At 46.6% G+C, this 17,500-nt stretch overlaps 2 protein-coding genes across 4 annotated transcripts in view; one reads left to right on the top strand and one right to left on the bottom strand.

Annotated features, from left to right (window-relative positions):
- The window catches only part of ubtd1b (ubiquitin domain containing 1b), a 17,094-nt gene extending 7,002 nt beyond the window's left edge, over positions 1-10,092 (bottom strand). For both annotated transcript variants that reach the window (XR_004163842.2, XM_012820387.3), the window contains exon 1: positions 8,854-10,092. Coding sequence is in view for 1 of the 2 variants with exons in the window: in XM_012820387.3 (XP_012675841.2) it covers positions 8,854-8,941 (88 nt within the window). In the remaining variant the exon portion in view is untranslated. The remainder of the gene's footprint in view (positions 1-8,853) is intronic.
- A 305-nt stretch (positions 10,093-10,397) lies between these two features.
- The window catches only part of mms19 (MMS19 homolog, cytosolic iron-sulfur assembly component), a 22,501-nt gene continuing 15,398 nt past the window's right edge, over positions 10,398-17,500 (top strand). The window contains exons 1-12 of one of the 2 annotated variants that reach the window (XM_031568886.2): positions 10,398-10,544; positions 11,071-11,119; positions 11,312-11,412; positions 12,364-12,449; positions 12,615-12,689; positions 12,837-12,906; positions 13,511-13,639; positions 13,947-14,008; positions 14,157-14,243; positions 14,414-14,488; positions 16,939-17,016; positions 17,202-17,340. In XM_031568886.2, coding sequence (XP_031424746.1) covers positions 10,418-10,544; positions 11,071-11,119; positions 11,312-11,412; positions 12,364-12,449; positions 12,615-12,689; positions 12,837-12,906; positions 13,511-13,639; positions 13,947-14,008; positions 14,157-14,243; positions 14,414-14,488; positions 16,939-17,016; positions 17,202-17,340 — 1,078 coding nt within the window. In that variant the 5' untranslated portion in view covers positions 10,398-10,417. The remainder of the gene's footprint in view (positions 10,545-11,070; positions 11,120-11,311; positions 11,413-12,363; positions 12,450-12,614; positions 12,690-12,836; positions 12,907-13,510; positions 13,640-13,946; positions 14,009-14,156; positions 14,244-14,413; positions 14,489-16,938; positions 17,017-17,201; positions 17,341-17,500) is intronic. The other variant, XM_031568877.1, reaches the window with a different exon arrangement.

Below are 17,500 nucleotides of genomic sequence, written 5' to 3'. Positions count from 1 at the left end.
CAGGGTGTGTGTGTGTGTGTGTGTGGGGTGGGGACTGACAGTCACTGACTGAATGACAACAGCAGTATTATTTAGTTGTGTCCCTGTTATGTAGTCCTGCTGGACTGCTCAACACAGTGTACGCTAACACACACTGCTACGCTAACACACACTGCTACGCTAACACTCACTGCTACGCTAACACACACTGCTACGCAACGAGCTGAGCGCAGAGAAGTAGAGTTGATGAGTGTGAGAGTGGTGTGGGTGTGGGTGAGAGTGTGTGTGTGAGTGAGTGGGAGAGTGTGTGTGTGTGTGAGTGAGTGAGTGGGAGTGTGTGTGTGTGTGTGTGTGTGTGTGTGTGTGTGTGTGGTGTGTTGTGTGTGTGTGAGTGGGAGAGTGTGTGTGTGTGAGTGAGTGAGTGTGTGTGTGAGTGAGTGAGTGAGTGGGAGAGCGTGTGTGTGTGTGTGTGTGTGTGTGTGTGTGTGTGTGCGAGTGTGTGTGTGTGTGCGAGTGTGTAGGTGAGAGTGTGAGAAGTAGAGCTTCTGACTCCATGAATGATTGGCTACACAGCATAATAATCCTCCCACCCCAGGATCTCAGGCCTTAGTTAGAGCACTGGGCAAACAAGAGGAGCAATGGCCACAGCAGTCTGGAAGTGCTTCCAGAAAGTTCTTTCCCAACTATCATTGTGATCAAATAAACCATTTCTAAAATGAGGCACTCACACAACCCCAAGTCCTCCACACACACACACACACACACACACACACACACACAAACACAACTCCAAGTCCTCCACACACACACACACACACACACTCAAACAACCCCAAGTCCTCCACACACACACACTCAAACAACCCCAAGTCCTCCACACACACACACTCACACAACCCCAAGTCCTCCACACACACACACACACACACACACAACACACACAACCCCAAGTCCATCTGCACCTGACTCAGGTGTGCCCCCGCAGTAATTAGAGAGAGCACTCAGAGGACACACTCTGTTAACGAGCCTGGAGGAGTGGAAGCACACACACACACAACCCCAAGTCCTCCACACACACACACACACACCCGCGCACAGGAGGCTCAGGTTTCTGCTAACAACCGAGAGAGCAGCACTGACAGACACACACACTACGGACCAGCACTGCACACACGCCAGCACTGCACACACACACACACAAAACGTTGCGTACTCCATCTTTCACGCTCACAGTCAGATGTATCAAGTTCAAACTTCACTTCCTGTGTGGAAAACGCACATTTCTAATGGTTTTTGTCCGCTGGTGACACCTAGTGGCTATGCAGTGCAACTACTAACATTACTAGTTTACGAGTCTGCAGGCCTTCAAAATGATTTGCACAGTATTGACACCTGGGCCTTATTGGAAATAATAACAAATGTAGGTGTGCGGTTAAAGAAACAGGCATGTAAGCTAATGCTATGCTATGCTGTGTCTGAGAACAAGGGCAGCTTTAGCCTTATCCATGTCTTATTAGAGGACATAGCCAATGGCAGAATGAAAAGGGAAGATAGATAGTTAGATAGATACTTTATTTATCCTGAGGGAAATTTTAGAATGTGCATTTAGACCCGGTGCCCATTTATGTTCCATGATGATGCTTATCAACAGCTCCAGATTTCCCAGAATTGCGATGGGAGTTGTTAGGCCTACTTTGCGGGGACTGAAAGTAGAAACATGTCTAGTCTAGCCACTCCCTACAGGCAGGTACGCCATCCAATCATTTCATTCGGACAAAAACTAGCATAGAAACTACTACTGAACACATAAACTACCATAGAAACTACCACTGAACACAGAAACTACCACAGAAACTACCACTGAACACATAAACTACTGCACACATACCACACACACTACTGCACACATACACACACACACACACAAAACACACATGCACACATACACACACACACACACACTACTGCACACACACACACACACACACACACACTACTGCACACATACACACGCACGAAACACACTACTGCACACATGCACACACACACACACACACACACACACTACTGCACACATGCACACATACACACACAAAACACACTACTGCACACATTCACACGCACGAAACACACTACTGCACACATGCACACATACACACACATACACACACAAAACTGCACACATACACACGCACGAAACACACTACTGCACACACACACACACACAACTGCACACACACACACACAAAACACTACTGCACACACACACACACACACACACACACACACACACACACACACCACACGAAACACACTACTGCACACACACACACGAAACACACTACTGCACACACACACACACAAAACACACTACTGCACACACATGCACACACATACACACACACGCACGAAACACACTACTGCACACACACACACAAAACACACTACTGCACACACATACACACACAGGCACGAAACACACTACTGCACACAGCAGCACAACACACACACACACTACTCCAGAAACATACAGAGAACAAAACACACTTCTGACAGTCATGACCACACCAATTCAGACAACACAGACTACATGAATATGACCGTAACTCATCAGAGGGGAAGAAAGGAAGGAAGGGGAGAGAGAGAAGAGAGGGCTGTGGTTGCAGGATCCCCTTCAGTTCTCACACACACACACACACACCTCAGCAGATACTAGAGAGAGAGAGAGAGAGAGCAAACTGAGATCCCTGCACACGTGCCAACTATTTAAGAGGTCACCTTTCATCCAAACAAATTATTTATAGACCAGCAGGCTTAGGTGTGGCTATCAGGAGCAGAGGAGGCGAGAGGAGAGGAGAAGAGAGGAAAGGAGAGGAGGGGAGGGGAGGGGAGGAGAGGAGAGGAGAGGAGAGAAGGAGAGGAGAGAAGGGAAGAGAAAGTGGGCAGGGAGAAGATGAGGAGGGAGGAGGGGAGAGAGGAGAGAGAGGAGGAAGAGAGGAGAAGGGAGAGAAGAGGTGGAGCAGGGAGAAGATGAGGAGAGGAGGGGAAAGGAGGGGAGGAGAGAGGAGATGAGGGGGGAGGAGAGGAGAAGTGAGAAGGGGAGAAAAGAGGGGAGAGGAGGAGAGGAGTAGGGAGGTGAGAAGAGGAGAGGAGGGGAAGTAAGAAGTAGGGAGGCGAGGGGAGAGGAGGAGAGGAGGAGAGGGGGGAGGAGTAGGGAGGTGAGGAGGTGAGAAGAGGAGAGGGGAAATAATAAGTTAGGAGGCGAGGGGAGAAGAGGAGAGGAGAGGAGGAGCAGCATAGTGGTGTTAATATCCCAGCATGCACCTCTCTGGGCCACCATGTACAAATAGCAGCCGTGGCTGTAATACTGAGCTATGGACTAAATACACACACCCACACACACACTCTCTCACCCAGGGCAGAGGTCTCTTCACTGGAGAACTAAAACACACAGGAAGGCAGGCAGACACACAACACACACACACACACACACACACACACAACACACACACTCTCTCACCCAGGGCAGAGGTCTCTTCACTGCAGAACTCAGGAAGGCAGGCAGACACACACACACACGTGAGACAGCTTGCTGAACGAGAGTAGAGAGCACGAGCAGACACAGTGTATACGCGCACACACACACACACACACACACACACACACACACACGTGAGACAGCTTGCTGAACGAGAGTAGAGAGCACGAGCACACACACAGTGTATGCGCGCACACACACACACACACACACACACACACACACACCACACACACGTGAGACACACACACAGCGCATCCTCTCCTTAGGGTGTGGCCCTCCAGGAGTCTGGTGCCAGTTTAATTGGCACATGCGCACACACATCTGGGTGCCAGTTTAATGGGCCCATATACACACACATCTGGTGGCGTCTCTCTCTGGCAGGAGACACACACGCAGCCTGCCCCCCCAGAAACACACACACACACGCAGCCTGCACCAAAACACACCTGTACCCCCACAAACACACACACACACACGCAGCCTGCACCAAAACACACCTGCACCCCCACAAACACACACACACACGCAGCCTTCACCAAAACACACCTGTACCCTCACAAACACACACACACACACGCAGCCTGCAAAACACCTGCACCCCACAACACAACACACACACGCCTTCCCAAAAACACCTGCACCCCCACAAACACACACACACACGCACGCACGCAGCCTGCACCAAAACACACCTGCATCCCCACAAACACACACACACGCAGCCTGCACCAAAACACACCTGCACCCCCAGAAACACACACACACACGCAGCCTGCACCAAAACACACCTGCACCCCAGAAACACACACACACACACACGCAGCCTGCACCAAAACACACCTGCACCCCCAGAAACACACACACACACACGCAGCCTGCACCCAAACACACCGGCCTCATCCTCCACCCAAACACACCTGCACCCCCACAAACACACACAAACACACACACACACACACACACCTGCAACCCACCCCCCCCTACACACACGCAGCCTGCACCCAAACACACTGGCCTCATCTTCCACCCAAACACGCCTCACTACACCAAGGCGCATCAGTAAGGGCCAGAATGTTGACCCCCACCTAAGGTCAGTCCACCTATGGAGATAATCAGATATGATGTAGAGAGATCTAGCCATAGTCTGAGTCCTATTAGAAACTGGATTATAATCAGATATGATGAGATCTAGCCATAGTCTGAGTCCTATTAGAAACTGGATTATAATCTGATATTATGTAGGAGAGATCTAGCCATAGTCTCCTATTAGAAACTGGATTATAATCAGATATTATGTAGAGAGATCTAGCCTGAGTCCTATCAGAAACTGGATTATAATCCTGATGTAGGAGAGATCTAGCCATAGTCTGAGTCCTATTAGAAACTGGATTATAATCCTGATATGATGTAGAGAGATCTAGTCTGAGTCCTATTAGAAACTGGATTATAATCCTGATATGATGTAGAGAGAGATCTAGCCATAGTCTGAGTCCTATTAGAAACTGGATTATGTAGAGAAATCTAGTCTGAGTCCTATTAGAAACTGGATTATAATCCGATATGATGTATAGCCATAGTCTGAGTCCTATTAGAAACTGGATTATGTAGAGAGATCTAGTCTGAGTCCTATTAGAAACTGGATTATAATCCGATATAATGTATAGCCATAGTCTGAGTCCTATTAGAAACTGGATTATGTAGAGAGATCTAGTCTGAGTCCTATTAGAAACTGGATTATAATTTGATATGATGTAGAGCAGGGGTGCCCAATGCGTCGATCGCGAAGTCGATCCAGTCGATCGCAAAGCTTATGGTGGTAGATCGTGTCATTTAAAAAAAAAAAAAAAAATTAAAAATTAAAATAAAGTTTTTTTTTTTTTTTTTTTATAAATCGCCAGATCACAACGGAAGTAATTTAAGGTTACCTTTCTTATAGAACAGATATAGCTTTTTCGTGTATTAAACAAAATAAAAAGCCTTATGTTATTTAGCTGTGAATAATGAAGGAAGCAATAAATCCGATTATTATCCAAACCCTTGAGAGCTGTTGCCATGGAGATTTAACGTTACGTTCTGTTTGAAGATAAGGTAGCAGCAAGTTTTGAAGAATGGATGACTTTAAATTAATATATGAAATTGAACAACATCAACAACTTTACGGATAAAATACATAAACAAGGATAGCAAAACAGATTGATACGCATAGAATGAGAACGGCAGAAACGCAGGCAGGACGTCAGATGACGAGACAGATCACAGTGACACAGGCTGGTTTTTTCCCCTCATATGTGAAGGCTGAGACATTCATAACATTTTATTCAGTCTTACTGATGGTCCTTCTGTAATGCCAACGCACTGTGTTTGTGGATACGTTTGTAGTCCTGGTAATCTTTTGTTTAGCATATTGGCAAGGTTATTTATTTTTGTTCTTGATGAATGAATGTTTGTTTATTAATCAGTTATTTTTCAACAAATAACTCAATTATGATTACAAAGAGGAAAATTCACAACAAACACCTAAAAACACAGCAACTTTCATCTGAACTTTTTGGAAAAGCTCCTTTGAAATCAAGAATTTTAGGCCGCAACTATCTCAAATAATGTCACCAATATCACCATGATTCCTTTAAGTGTCTGTGTCTGTGTCTGTGTCGGTGCCCCCCCCCCCCCCTTTTTTGCCACGCATAGTCTCTACTTATGAACATTTTTTGTGGTAGATCATTTTTAGTTGGTCATTTTAAAAGTAGATCGCAAGCCAAAAAAGTGTGGGCACCCCTGATGTAGAGAGATCTAGTCTGAGTCCTATTAGAAACTGGATTATAATCCTGATGTAGGAGAGATCTGGCCATAGTCTCCTATTAGAAACTGGATTATAATTACATATGATGTAGAGAGATCTAGCCATAGTCTCCTATTAGAAACTGGATTATAATCTGATATGATGTAGAGAGATCTAGCCATAGTCTGAGTCCTATTAGAAACTGGATTATAATCCTGATGTAGAGAGATCTAGTCTGAGTCCTATTAGAAACTGGATTATAATCAGATATTATGTAGAGAGATCTAGTCTGAGTCCTATTAGAAACTGGATTATAATCCTGATGTAGAGAGATCTAGCCATAGTCCTATTAGAAACTGGATTATAATCTGATATGATGTAGGAGAGATCTAGTCTGAGTGCTATTAGAAACTGGATTATAATCTGATATAGAGAGATCTAGCCATAGTCTCCTATTATAAACTGGATTATAATCCTGATGTAGAGAGATCTAGTCTGAGTCCTATTAGAAACTGGATTATTATCAGATATGATGTAGAGAGATCTAGCCATAGTCTCCTATTAGAAACTGATTATGTAGAGAGATCTAGCCATAGTCTGAGTCCTATTACAAACTGGAGAACCAAACAAGGGACGACTGGACTGACAGCCTTCAGATTTACCAGGGGAGGTTTTCAATGCAAACACTCCTAACTATGCATATAGTTATGCATAACATTCTCCCAGAGATAGCCTTATCACACACTATACACACACACACACATAGTTATGAGTGACCTCTCCACTCTCCCAGAGATAGCCTTATCACTCACTATACACACACTCATACACAAACACGTACACACACACACACACACATACATACATACATACACTCACTCACTTACATATAGTTATGAGTGACCTCTCCACTCTCCCAGAGATAGCTTTATCACACACACACACACACACACACACACACACACACACAGTTCTGACTGACCTCTCCACTCTCGCAGAGATGCCTTATCACTGCTTTACACCCCTCCCATAACACACTACCTGGCACACAACAACAACGGCACTCGAGGCTCGAAACTTGGCCATCCAAACGCATTACACCGCAACCCCGCCGCACTGTAAACCAGGTTTCACAACACAGCGTGACACAACTCAGCACACTACAACACCACATAACACACAACAGTAACACTCCACACTCCAAACCTTACCATACAAACTGGGTACTCCACCAACACGCCATGTTGCTAAGCAGCCAGGTTACACAACACACTCCCGCAGCACTTGAGGTTCTGAACTTGGTCACAACGTCACCATACTCAACAAGCACCCCGTCACCTGAACATCATCATAACAAAAGACACAACACATCAGACAACACACACACACACACACACCATCAACATCCTGATCAGGCCAAGCCCCCAGCACACTCAGTGCCACTGGCCTTACCGCTAAATCACGTTTACAAATCAACACAACAGGATCTCCATGGCCCATAACTCATCAAACCTCTCTACTGACTCTCCAGACACTGTTGACTAGGACGGATCAAAACACGCCACACAGACGGAGTCTTTATGCCAAGCCCTGCCATAGAGCAGTGGTTCTCAAACTTTTTGTCCGGGGACCCCATAAAATCCATTTGCCATGTCTCGCGACCCCCCACACATTTTTACAGGATATTATAGGTCTAAATTCAGTTTCATCTTGAATGATGAGACTGCTTGCTGAGACAATATTAGTTTTCATTATCCACCCTGATGTAGAAAACACCATTTCTGATAGACTATACAGCATGTCAAAGCCTAATATGTTGATGCACAGGGCGGCAAGATCATTTTGCGACCCCCAAAAAACGTTTGGCGACTCCACTTGGGGTCCCGACCCCTAGTTTGAGTAACCCTGCCATAGAGCAGTGAGTGCTGGGGAGGGCAGTGGATGTGCCACCCTGACCTTACCCCTTCACTGAGCTGTGTCAGATAGGGGGCTATCTGGCCTTTAAAGTGCATGTACCCCCACAGCTGGCCTGCAGAGGGGTGAAAGACCAGACTGGTGGTTTTAAACCCACACAGCAACCAAACCTCCTGTATCAGTTAACCACCTTACACCAGGTGTCCTACATGTTAGCGTAGTGTAGTGAACACCCTGAATTGAGATACTTCTGATTAGATTTCACGTCGTCTTGAGGGGGGGGACGGGGGTCTGTGCCTGAGCACATGAGTTAAACCTTACAGTTCAAATAAAAGATGTGGCAGTCTCACCACCAGATTTACAGCGATAAGAGAGACCCGTGTTCATTGGGAGAATGACTGCTGGCGTTCAGAAAACGGTGCCAGCACGGATTTTTCCACTGTAAACACGCGGGCTGTCACGGTAAACTACGGAAAGCACAGGCGTGTCGCTACAGTGGAAAAGGCGTCATCGGCTGGACCGACCTTGAGTGGGGTCGGGTGAGTGAAGTCAGGGGGGATGCAAGAGAAGAATACAGCTAGTCTGAAACAGCTGGCTGAATGTTTACAGTGAGACAGGTGGACGTTTCCGGGGGTCTTACCTCCACGCTTACGTCCGTTCCTCCCACCGGCGCGAGACGACCCCTGTCCGAGTGAGTCCCCACGCTCTCTTCCCATACATCCTCCCATGGTGGTCAGTTGGATACGAATCGCGCCATCACTGATACAAATAAACTTAGTGCCAGCCTGGCACACAAACGTAGCAGCACTGGCTGATATGGCTCATACTTCAATAAGGAAGTTGAAAAGGCTGATCACCACCAGGATGTGTTCGCATAGGTGGCCAACTATCGGTTTGTAGGCGCTAGCAACCTAGCTTTGGAAGGTAACGTTAACTAGCGATTGATTAACGGTAAACTTTTTCCCAAAGCCGAAATGTCTTCGTTTTTTCTATGGCACCACACTATTGCTAGATATGGTTTCTTCAATTAAAGTTATATAGTTTGACAAAGCTGGCCACCTTCTGAGAAATTACTTTTTAGTTAGCGGTAGGCAGTTAGCTAGCTAGCCATCTATTCAACAAGGGCACCTCTGACTTGAGAGTTTAGATAGTGATCCGACTATTATTATTTGATATCTCAAAAATTCTAAGAAAAACGTCAACTCTCGTGCGTTAATGTGGTGCTAGCCATGTGGCTAATTACAAACAGATTCACTGCAATCAGCGCCGACTGCCCGAGGCCTAACAATTTCATCTTCTGCATCTTTTCTCGTCAGATAGCTTACTAGCTGCAACGTTATCATTCCTGGAAGATGTGTTCCTCATCTTATAACATGCGTTCACAAGTCAAGATCAGTTTTGGAGCTAAATGGTTCCCGGTTGTGCAACCTGTCCTTTAGTTAGTTGGATCCAACAAGAATCAGTGAGACCGAGGTAATCGCCAACTAGTCAAATAGCAACGATAACGTTAACAGTTAGCTGTTTTGCTAATAATTTAAATAAGGTGGTAGACTAGCTGAGTAGCTAACGTAAGTTAAGTTACTCGATAACGTTACCTTTCTTGGCTAGCTAACGTTAGCTATCAAACCACCATAACAAACTTTCGCCAACGAGTCTTGGCAGTTTACAAGTCCATTTCTTCCATTACAAATCTTCACGCTTGATTTTTGGCGTTGCGCACTTGTTGGTTATTCGTTAATTTCATCCACAAGAATGTCCAAACTTCAAAGCGACCATAGTTTGCCCGATCAGGGTAAAATTCCTTTCCCTTCCTGATGTGGGAATCGTCAACCAGTCCGAGCCTACTACGCATGCGCTAGTCCATGTGCAAGTTTTGCATTGCGTCACACGACCACGCTTCTCTTTCTACTAATATAATTTATGCCGGATAGAATATTTTCTATTTTCTCTTTCAAACCATATAGCAGATTTTCATGGTGGCGCACTCCTCTTTGTCTCAAAGTAGTTCTGAATGTGATAAAATAATAATTAAGAATGATTCTGTGAACCGTATCAAATCTCATACCGCTGTCATATAGTACTTAATGATTTATTAATTTGTCAACAATGCAAAACAGAGTGGGATATTGTAGTTCAAAACTTTGAAATACACAATACCGTACAACAATAAACACTTTAACAGCTGTAGCCCTAACTTTCTGCGCATGCTCAGATGGTTAAAAGTGAATGCACGGTCGAGCAGAATGGCTACGGACAGTACTCTGCTCCTCGGCTTAGTGGAGGAATTTGTTTCGGGACAGCAGGACACCAAAGCCACAGAGACTGCTAAAGGTGATATTAAGTCCTAAGCTACCGTGGTCTTTGCTGTAGCTGGCATAGACAGAGTGTCATAGAATCGAGGTGCTGAAATACACATGTGATGCCCGCGCTTCTAAGGCTAGCTAGCAAGTTAGCTCAGGAGCTAAGTTAGCCCTTCACCACATCCTGTAAGCAGAAAAGAACAGAGGTTAGGAAAGTGCTGACTCGAGACAGTCAGAGGTGCATCTTACATGTGAAAATGTGAGTTAGTGGCTACGTATTAATATCAGGTTTGACGAGGCCATGAATCGCCAGCACATAGCTTGCTAGGTAGACAACGTAACGGGCTTTTGCCTGAACGCCTAGTTGTTGCTTATCACTTTGTGCTGAACGGGCTAAATTGCTAACATGCATCTGTCAGTGGACTCTGAACGTTTTAAGCCGTAATATGGCCCCCTCCCCTCAACCACCTACCTGCTGCAGGCGATACGAAGAATATCTGCCCTTTGTTATGACAGAGGGCCGCCTGTAACCTTTGTTATATCTGTTTCTCTCGCAGGAGTCAAGACTGGTCAATTTACTGTTTTGCAGCTGGTGGAGGCATTGGGGTACACAATGACTTGATCATTTCATAGTTCAAGATGTTTTGTTTACAAGAACTTCTGAGGAAAGCATCCACACGAGCCATGTCTTAAAACCTTTGCAAAGTTAATTTGTTATTCTCCTGCTGGATTGTTTGTTTGTTTGTTTGTTGAGTTTGTCAGTATTACTCTAAAGTAGAGGACCGTGTGCTTCTGCAGATTGAGTCTGACCAGCTCTCAGCAGGAGACACGTGCCCGAGGGGTCAAGCTCCTGTCTCAGGTCCTGCAAGAATGTTACAGCTACCTGAACGAGAGAGAGGGTGAGCCCCCCACACACACACACACACAGACACACACAGACACAGACACAGACACACTCACACACACAGACTCACACACACAGACACACACACACACACACTACTAGAGTATAGGGAAATAGTAGTTGTAATAGGTTCCAGTAGACAGATGTAGTTCCAGTAGACAGATGTAGTTCCAGTAGACAGATGTAGTAGGTTCCAGTAGACAGATGTAGTTCCAGTAGACAGATATAGCAACAGTAGACAGATGGGAGATGTAGTTCCAGTAGACAGATGTAGTTCCAGTAGACAGATGTAGTTCCAGTAGACAGATATAGCAACAGTAGACAGATGGGAGATGTAGTTCCAGTAGGCAGATGTAGTTCCAGTTGGCAGATGTAGTTCCAGTAGACAGATGTAGTTCCAGTAGACAGATATAGCAACAGTAGACAGGTGGGAGATGTAGTTCCAGTAGACAGATGTAGTTCCAGTAGGCAGATGTAGTTCCAGTAGACAGATGTAGTTCCAGTAGGCAGATGGGAGATGTAGTTCCAGTAGGCAGATGTAGTTCCAGTAGACAGATGTAGTTCCAGTAGACAGATGTAGTTCCAGTAGGCAGATGTAGTTCCAGTAGGCAGATGCAGTTCCAGTAGACAGATGCAGTTCCAGTAGACAGATGCAGTTCCAGTAGACAGATGCAGTTCCAGTAGGCAGATGCAGTTCCAGTAGACAGATACAGTTCCAGTAGACAGATGTAGTTCCAGTAGACAGATGTAGTTCCAGTAGACAGATGTAGTTCCAGTAGGCAGATGTAGTTCCAATAGACAGGTGTAGTTCCAGTAGACAGGTGTAGTTCTAGTAGACAGGTGTAGTTCCAGTAGGCAGATGTAGTTCCAGTAGGCAGGTGTAGTAGGCCGTAATGCGTGCCTATGAGCAGTGGTTCACGTGGTTTTCTTTTGTGTTTTCCCACAGTGGAGGTCCTGGTAGCGTTCTATGAAAACCGACTGAAAGATCACTATGTCATCATCCCACCCGTTCTTCAGGGACTCAAGGCTCTGGTACCACCTGTCATACTACAGTCCTGCTTTCTATAGAGCTGTGTGTTCAAGTTCATGAATCCAACCATGAGTGTGTCTCTGTGTGTGTGTGTGTGTGTGTGTGTGTGTGTGTGTGTGTGTGTGTGTGTGTGTGTGTGTGTGTGTGATGATGACTCTCCTCCACAGACAAAGTCTTCAGCTTTGCCGCCTGGGTCAGCTGTGTCCATACTGAAATCTGTCTTCCAGGATACACATGTGCAGGTGTGTCTTGGATACACATGTGTGTGTGTCTGATTTTGGTTCTGGTTAAACAGCACTGATGTGTGTGTGTGTGACTGATTTTGGTTCTGGTTAAACCGCACTGATGTGTGTGTGTGTGTGTGTGTGGGTGTGTTCTCTCACTTTCAGTCTCTGATGATTCAGGAGCGATCATGTGTGTACAACATCCTGATGAACCTGATGGAGTCTCGAGAGCAGGGTAAGGAGTGTCTCCCTCTGATGGTCCAGCGCCCGGGCATCAGGCCCACGCCACGGAGTAGGGTGGTACCCGGGCATCAGGCCCACGCCAGGGTTAGTGGTACCCGGGCATCAGGCCCATGCCAGTGCCAGGGTTAGTGGTACCCGGGCATCAGGCCCACGCCACGGAGTAGGGTGGTACCCGGGCATCAGGCCCACGCCAGTGCCAGGGTTAGTGGTACCCGAGCATCAGGCCCACGCCAGGGTTAGTGGTACCCGGGCATCAGGCCCACGCCAGGGTTAGTGGTACCCAGGGCAGTTCTGCTATAGCTGGCCGACCTGATGAGCAGCACAGGAAAACTGATGTGTGTGTGTGTGTGTGTGTGTGTGTGTGTGTGAACACTGATGTGTGTTTGTGTGTGTGTGTGTGTGTGTGTGTGTGTGAACACTGATATGTATGGAGCTCCATTTGAAAGCATCTTATTCAGACTGGTTGCATTTATCCGTTTAGTAGGAAGGTTACAGGTCCTCAGCATGTGTGTGTGTGTGTCTCTCTGTCCTGTGTGTGTGTCTGTCCTGTGTGTGTGTGTGTGTGTGTGTGTGTGTGTGTGTGTGTGTGTGTGTAGAGCTGAAGGGTCTGGGTTCAGACTTCGTCTTTGGGTTTGTTCAGTCGATGGATGGCGAGCGTGATCCACGGAACCTCCTGCTGTCGTTCCAGATCGCTGGGAACATTATCGCCCATGGCTACGAGATGGGTGAGAACCTCTCCTCTCCTCTCCTCTCAGTCACTCCTCCTCTCCTCTACTCTCCTCTCCTCAGTCACTCCCCCTCTCCTCTTCTCTCGCTCCTCTCCTTCCTCTCCTCTCCTCCCTCTCTCTCTCTCACTCACTCCTCTCCCCCCCTGTCTCTCTTTGTGGATATATGGGCTTATTTAGGATATGAGGATATTTTTAATCTCTGCCAGCTGGATCCACTCACAGCTGTCTCCTCTCTCTATGTCTTTCTTTCTTTCTCTCTCTGTCTCTGTCTCTCTCTCTCTCTCTCTCTCTCTCTCTCCTTCAGGTAAATTCACAGAGGAGCTGTTTGAAGTCACATCCTGCTATTTCCCCATAGACTTCACACCGGTGTGTATGTGTGTGTGTGTGTGTGTGTGTGTGTGTGTGTGTGTGAGAAGGTAGTGAAGTACCTATTTCTTTGTTTTATAGCTCTGATTTTAATATGTGTGTGTGTGTGTGTGTGTGTGTGTGTGTGTGTGTGTGGCCATGTGTTCAGCCTCCCAATGATCCACACGGGATAACACAGGAGGATCTCATCCTATCTCTCAGAGCTGTGCTGACTGGAACGCCACTGTTTGCTGAGGTACACACACACACACACACACACACAGACACTCGCTCATTTGGACCATACTTCCCTCAATTGCGCACAACACTCACATACAGCTTCATGAAGGCACTAATGGTGTGTGTGTGTGTGTGTGTGTGTGTGTGTGTGTGTGTGTGTGTGTGTGTGTGTGTGTGTGTTGACAGTTCCTGATGCCCCTCATCATTGAGAAGCTGGACTCAGATGTGCAGAGTGCCAAAGTTGACTCTCTACAAACACTGGTAGTGTTCACACCTGAACACCTGTCTCAGCCTCTACACACTAAAACATCTGTCTTAGCCTCTACACACCTGAACATCTGTCTCAGCCTCTACACACCTGAACATCTGTCTCAGCCTCTACACACCTGAACACCTGTCTCAGCCTCTACACACCTGAACACCTGTCTTACGGTGGGTGTCCACGGCACAAATTACATGCGTTAAATCGCATGCGTAAAGTCGCCTGGGGGGCGGGGACAGAAAAATCACTGGCTGTAGCAAAGTTCAAGAAGCAAGTTCAGGTGCAGTGCTGCGCTAATGTAGCACATTAGCTTGTGCACTCCTCAAAAAATAATGATAGATGTTGCGGCAGTCAGTCATGGGCTGATTCATTTGATTCATAATTTGTTAATTTATTCTATCTAATTCATATATAGCAGCCAGTTAAAAAGTGTTAGCGGCAAGCTAACAGTAATAGTCCAGAGCTTCAGTTCAAGACCTACAATATTCTGTTTGACCTCACAGCATTTGTGTAGCATATAAACAACAAACCGAGTCGATTAGACATATAAAAAGTCGTGTAGATAACCTTTATTCACATAAAATATTTCCCAGTAACAGAGTCCCGAGACTCCGCCATCTTGTTTCGATATTTTTGATTACTCCCGCCCCTATGAGCTACGTTGGCCTCCAAATCACACACACGCCGAACTGATTGGCTCTCGGCATGCAGCAAATCGCTTTCATTTGCATAAAGTTAAAGAATGCCCAACTTTCTGCAGGCAGCAAACACGATTTTTTTCCTCAGTATGCAGCAAATCGCATCCATTCTATCCCAATGAGAGCAGCACGATAACGCGTGCCGTGGACACCCACCGTTAGCCTCTACACACCTGAACATCTGTCTCAGCCTCTACACACCTGAACATCTGTCTCAGCCTCTACACACCTAAACACCTGAACATCTGTCTCAGCCTCTACACACCTAAACACCTGTCTCAGCCTCTACACACCTGAACACCTGAACACCTGTCTTAGCCTCCACACACTAAAACATCTGTCTCAGCCTCTACACACCTAAACACCTAAACATCTGTCTCAGCCTCTACACACCTGAACACCTGATTAGACCTCTACACACCTGAACATCTGTCTCAGCCTCCACACACTAAAACATCTGTCTCAGCCTCCACACACTAAAACATCTGTCTCAGTCTCCACACACTAAAACATCTGTCTCAGTCTCTACACACTAAAACATCTGTCTCAGCCTCTACACACCTAAACACCTAAACATCTGTCTCAGCCTCTACACACCTGAACACCTGTCTCAGCCTCTACACACTAAAACATCTGTCTTAGCCTCTACACACCTGGTTAGACCTCCGCACACCTAAACATCTGTCTCAGCCTCTAAACACCTGAACACCTGTCTCAGCCTCTAAACACCTGAACACCTGTCTTAGCCTCTACACACCTGAACATCTGTCTCAGCCCCTAAACACCTGAACACCTGTCTCAGCCTCTAAACACCTGAACACCTGTCTTAGCCTCTACACACCTGAACATCTGTCTTAGCCTCTACACACCTGAACATCTGTCTCAGCCTCTACACACCTGGTTAGACCTCCGCACACCTAAACATCTGTCTCAGCCTCTAAACACCTGAACACCTGTCTCAGCCTCTAAACACCTGAACACCTGTCTTAGCCTCTACACACCTGAACATCTGTCTTAGCCTCTACACACCTGAACATCTGTCTCAGCCTCTACACACCTGAACATCTGAACATCTGTCTCAGCCTCTTGATAGAGAATCTCAGGCCAACATTCTATTAGACAAAAGACCACGAGGCGAATCAAAGGTTTCTGGAGGTGTATTTCAAGGTGCTCCTGCAGGGAGTCAATTCCAACATCAAGTAGAGGCAGGCAAAGACTAAATAGCCACCACAGTGTTACAGGTTAAATACCAGTCAATCATGGGAGGATACCTTGGGGGTGATAGGTCAACATTGGGGAAGGTTCTACAGGTCAAGGTTGGGAAGGGGAGGTGAGTGGGAGGGGATTTTCTTATGGAGGAACACACACAGGCCCAAAATGGTGGACAATTGATGTGTATTCCTCCACCTGGGGCAGGGGGATGTCTGCTAGGGGTGTACTAAGACTATCAATAGACATGGCACACACACACACACACAGGAGAACATGCTTGCAATGCAATGTAAGTGTATAAATTAATGATAATATCAATTTCCATCACTCTACACACCTGAACACCTGAACACATTACTTCTGTAAGTAATCTGTAACTCCCCTGTGGAGCTGTGTGTGTGTGTGTGTGTGTGTGTGTGTGTGTGTGTGTTTGATTCATCTGTATTTGCTGTGTTGCAGGCTGCCTGTGGGCCTGTGTACGGACACAAAGAGCTGTGTGTGTGTGTGTGTGAGATTCATCTGTATTTCCTGTGTTGCAGGCTGCCTGTGGGCCTGTGTACGGACACAAAGAGCTGGCCCAGTTCCTGTCAGGCCTCTGGTCATCTCTACGCAGAGAGGTTGGAGACACACACACACACACACAAACACAACCCCTAACCTAAACGTACACAGAACCTCACTGAGCAGACTACAGAGGATGTTCTTTGATGCTGGTGTGTAACGTGTGTGTGTGTGTGTGTGCCTGTGTGTGTGTGTGTGTGTGTGCCTGTGTGTGTGCGCGTGTGCGTGTGCATGTGTGCAGGTGTTCCAGACTGCGAGTGAACGCGTGGAGACGGCTGCTCTGTCTGCTCTGAGCGCTTTGACTGCTTGTCTGTCTCGGTCCGTCATCTCCTCAGACTCCGACGACTCGCTGCACACACTCCTGGACCTCGTGCTCAAAGGTGTGTGTGTGTGTGTGTGTGTGTGTGTGTGTGTGTGTGTGTGTGTGGTGGGTGTGTGCTCCTCACATCCAAATCAGATTGATGATTGTTTTCTCTTTCTTTCTCTATCATTTTGTCTCCCTTCAACCCACTTCCTTTCTGTCTGTCTGTCTGTCTGTCT

The sequence above is a fragment of the Clupea harengus genome, chromosome 1 (assembly GCF_900700415.2).
Source record: "Clupea harengus chromosome 1, Ch_v2.0.2, whole genome shotgun sequence".
In the NCBI taxonomy this organism is placed as follows: domain Eukaryota; kingdom Metazoa; phylum Chordata; class Actinopteri; order Clupeiformes; family Clupeidae; genus Clupea; species Clupea harengus.
This window is presented reverse-complemented; position numbering and strand designations above follow the sequence as displayed.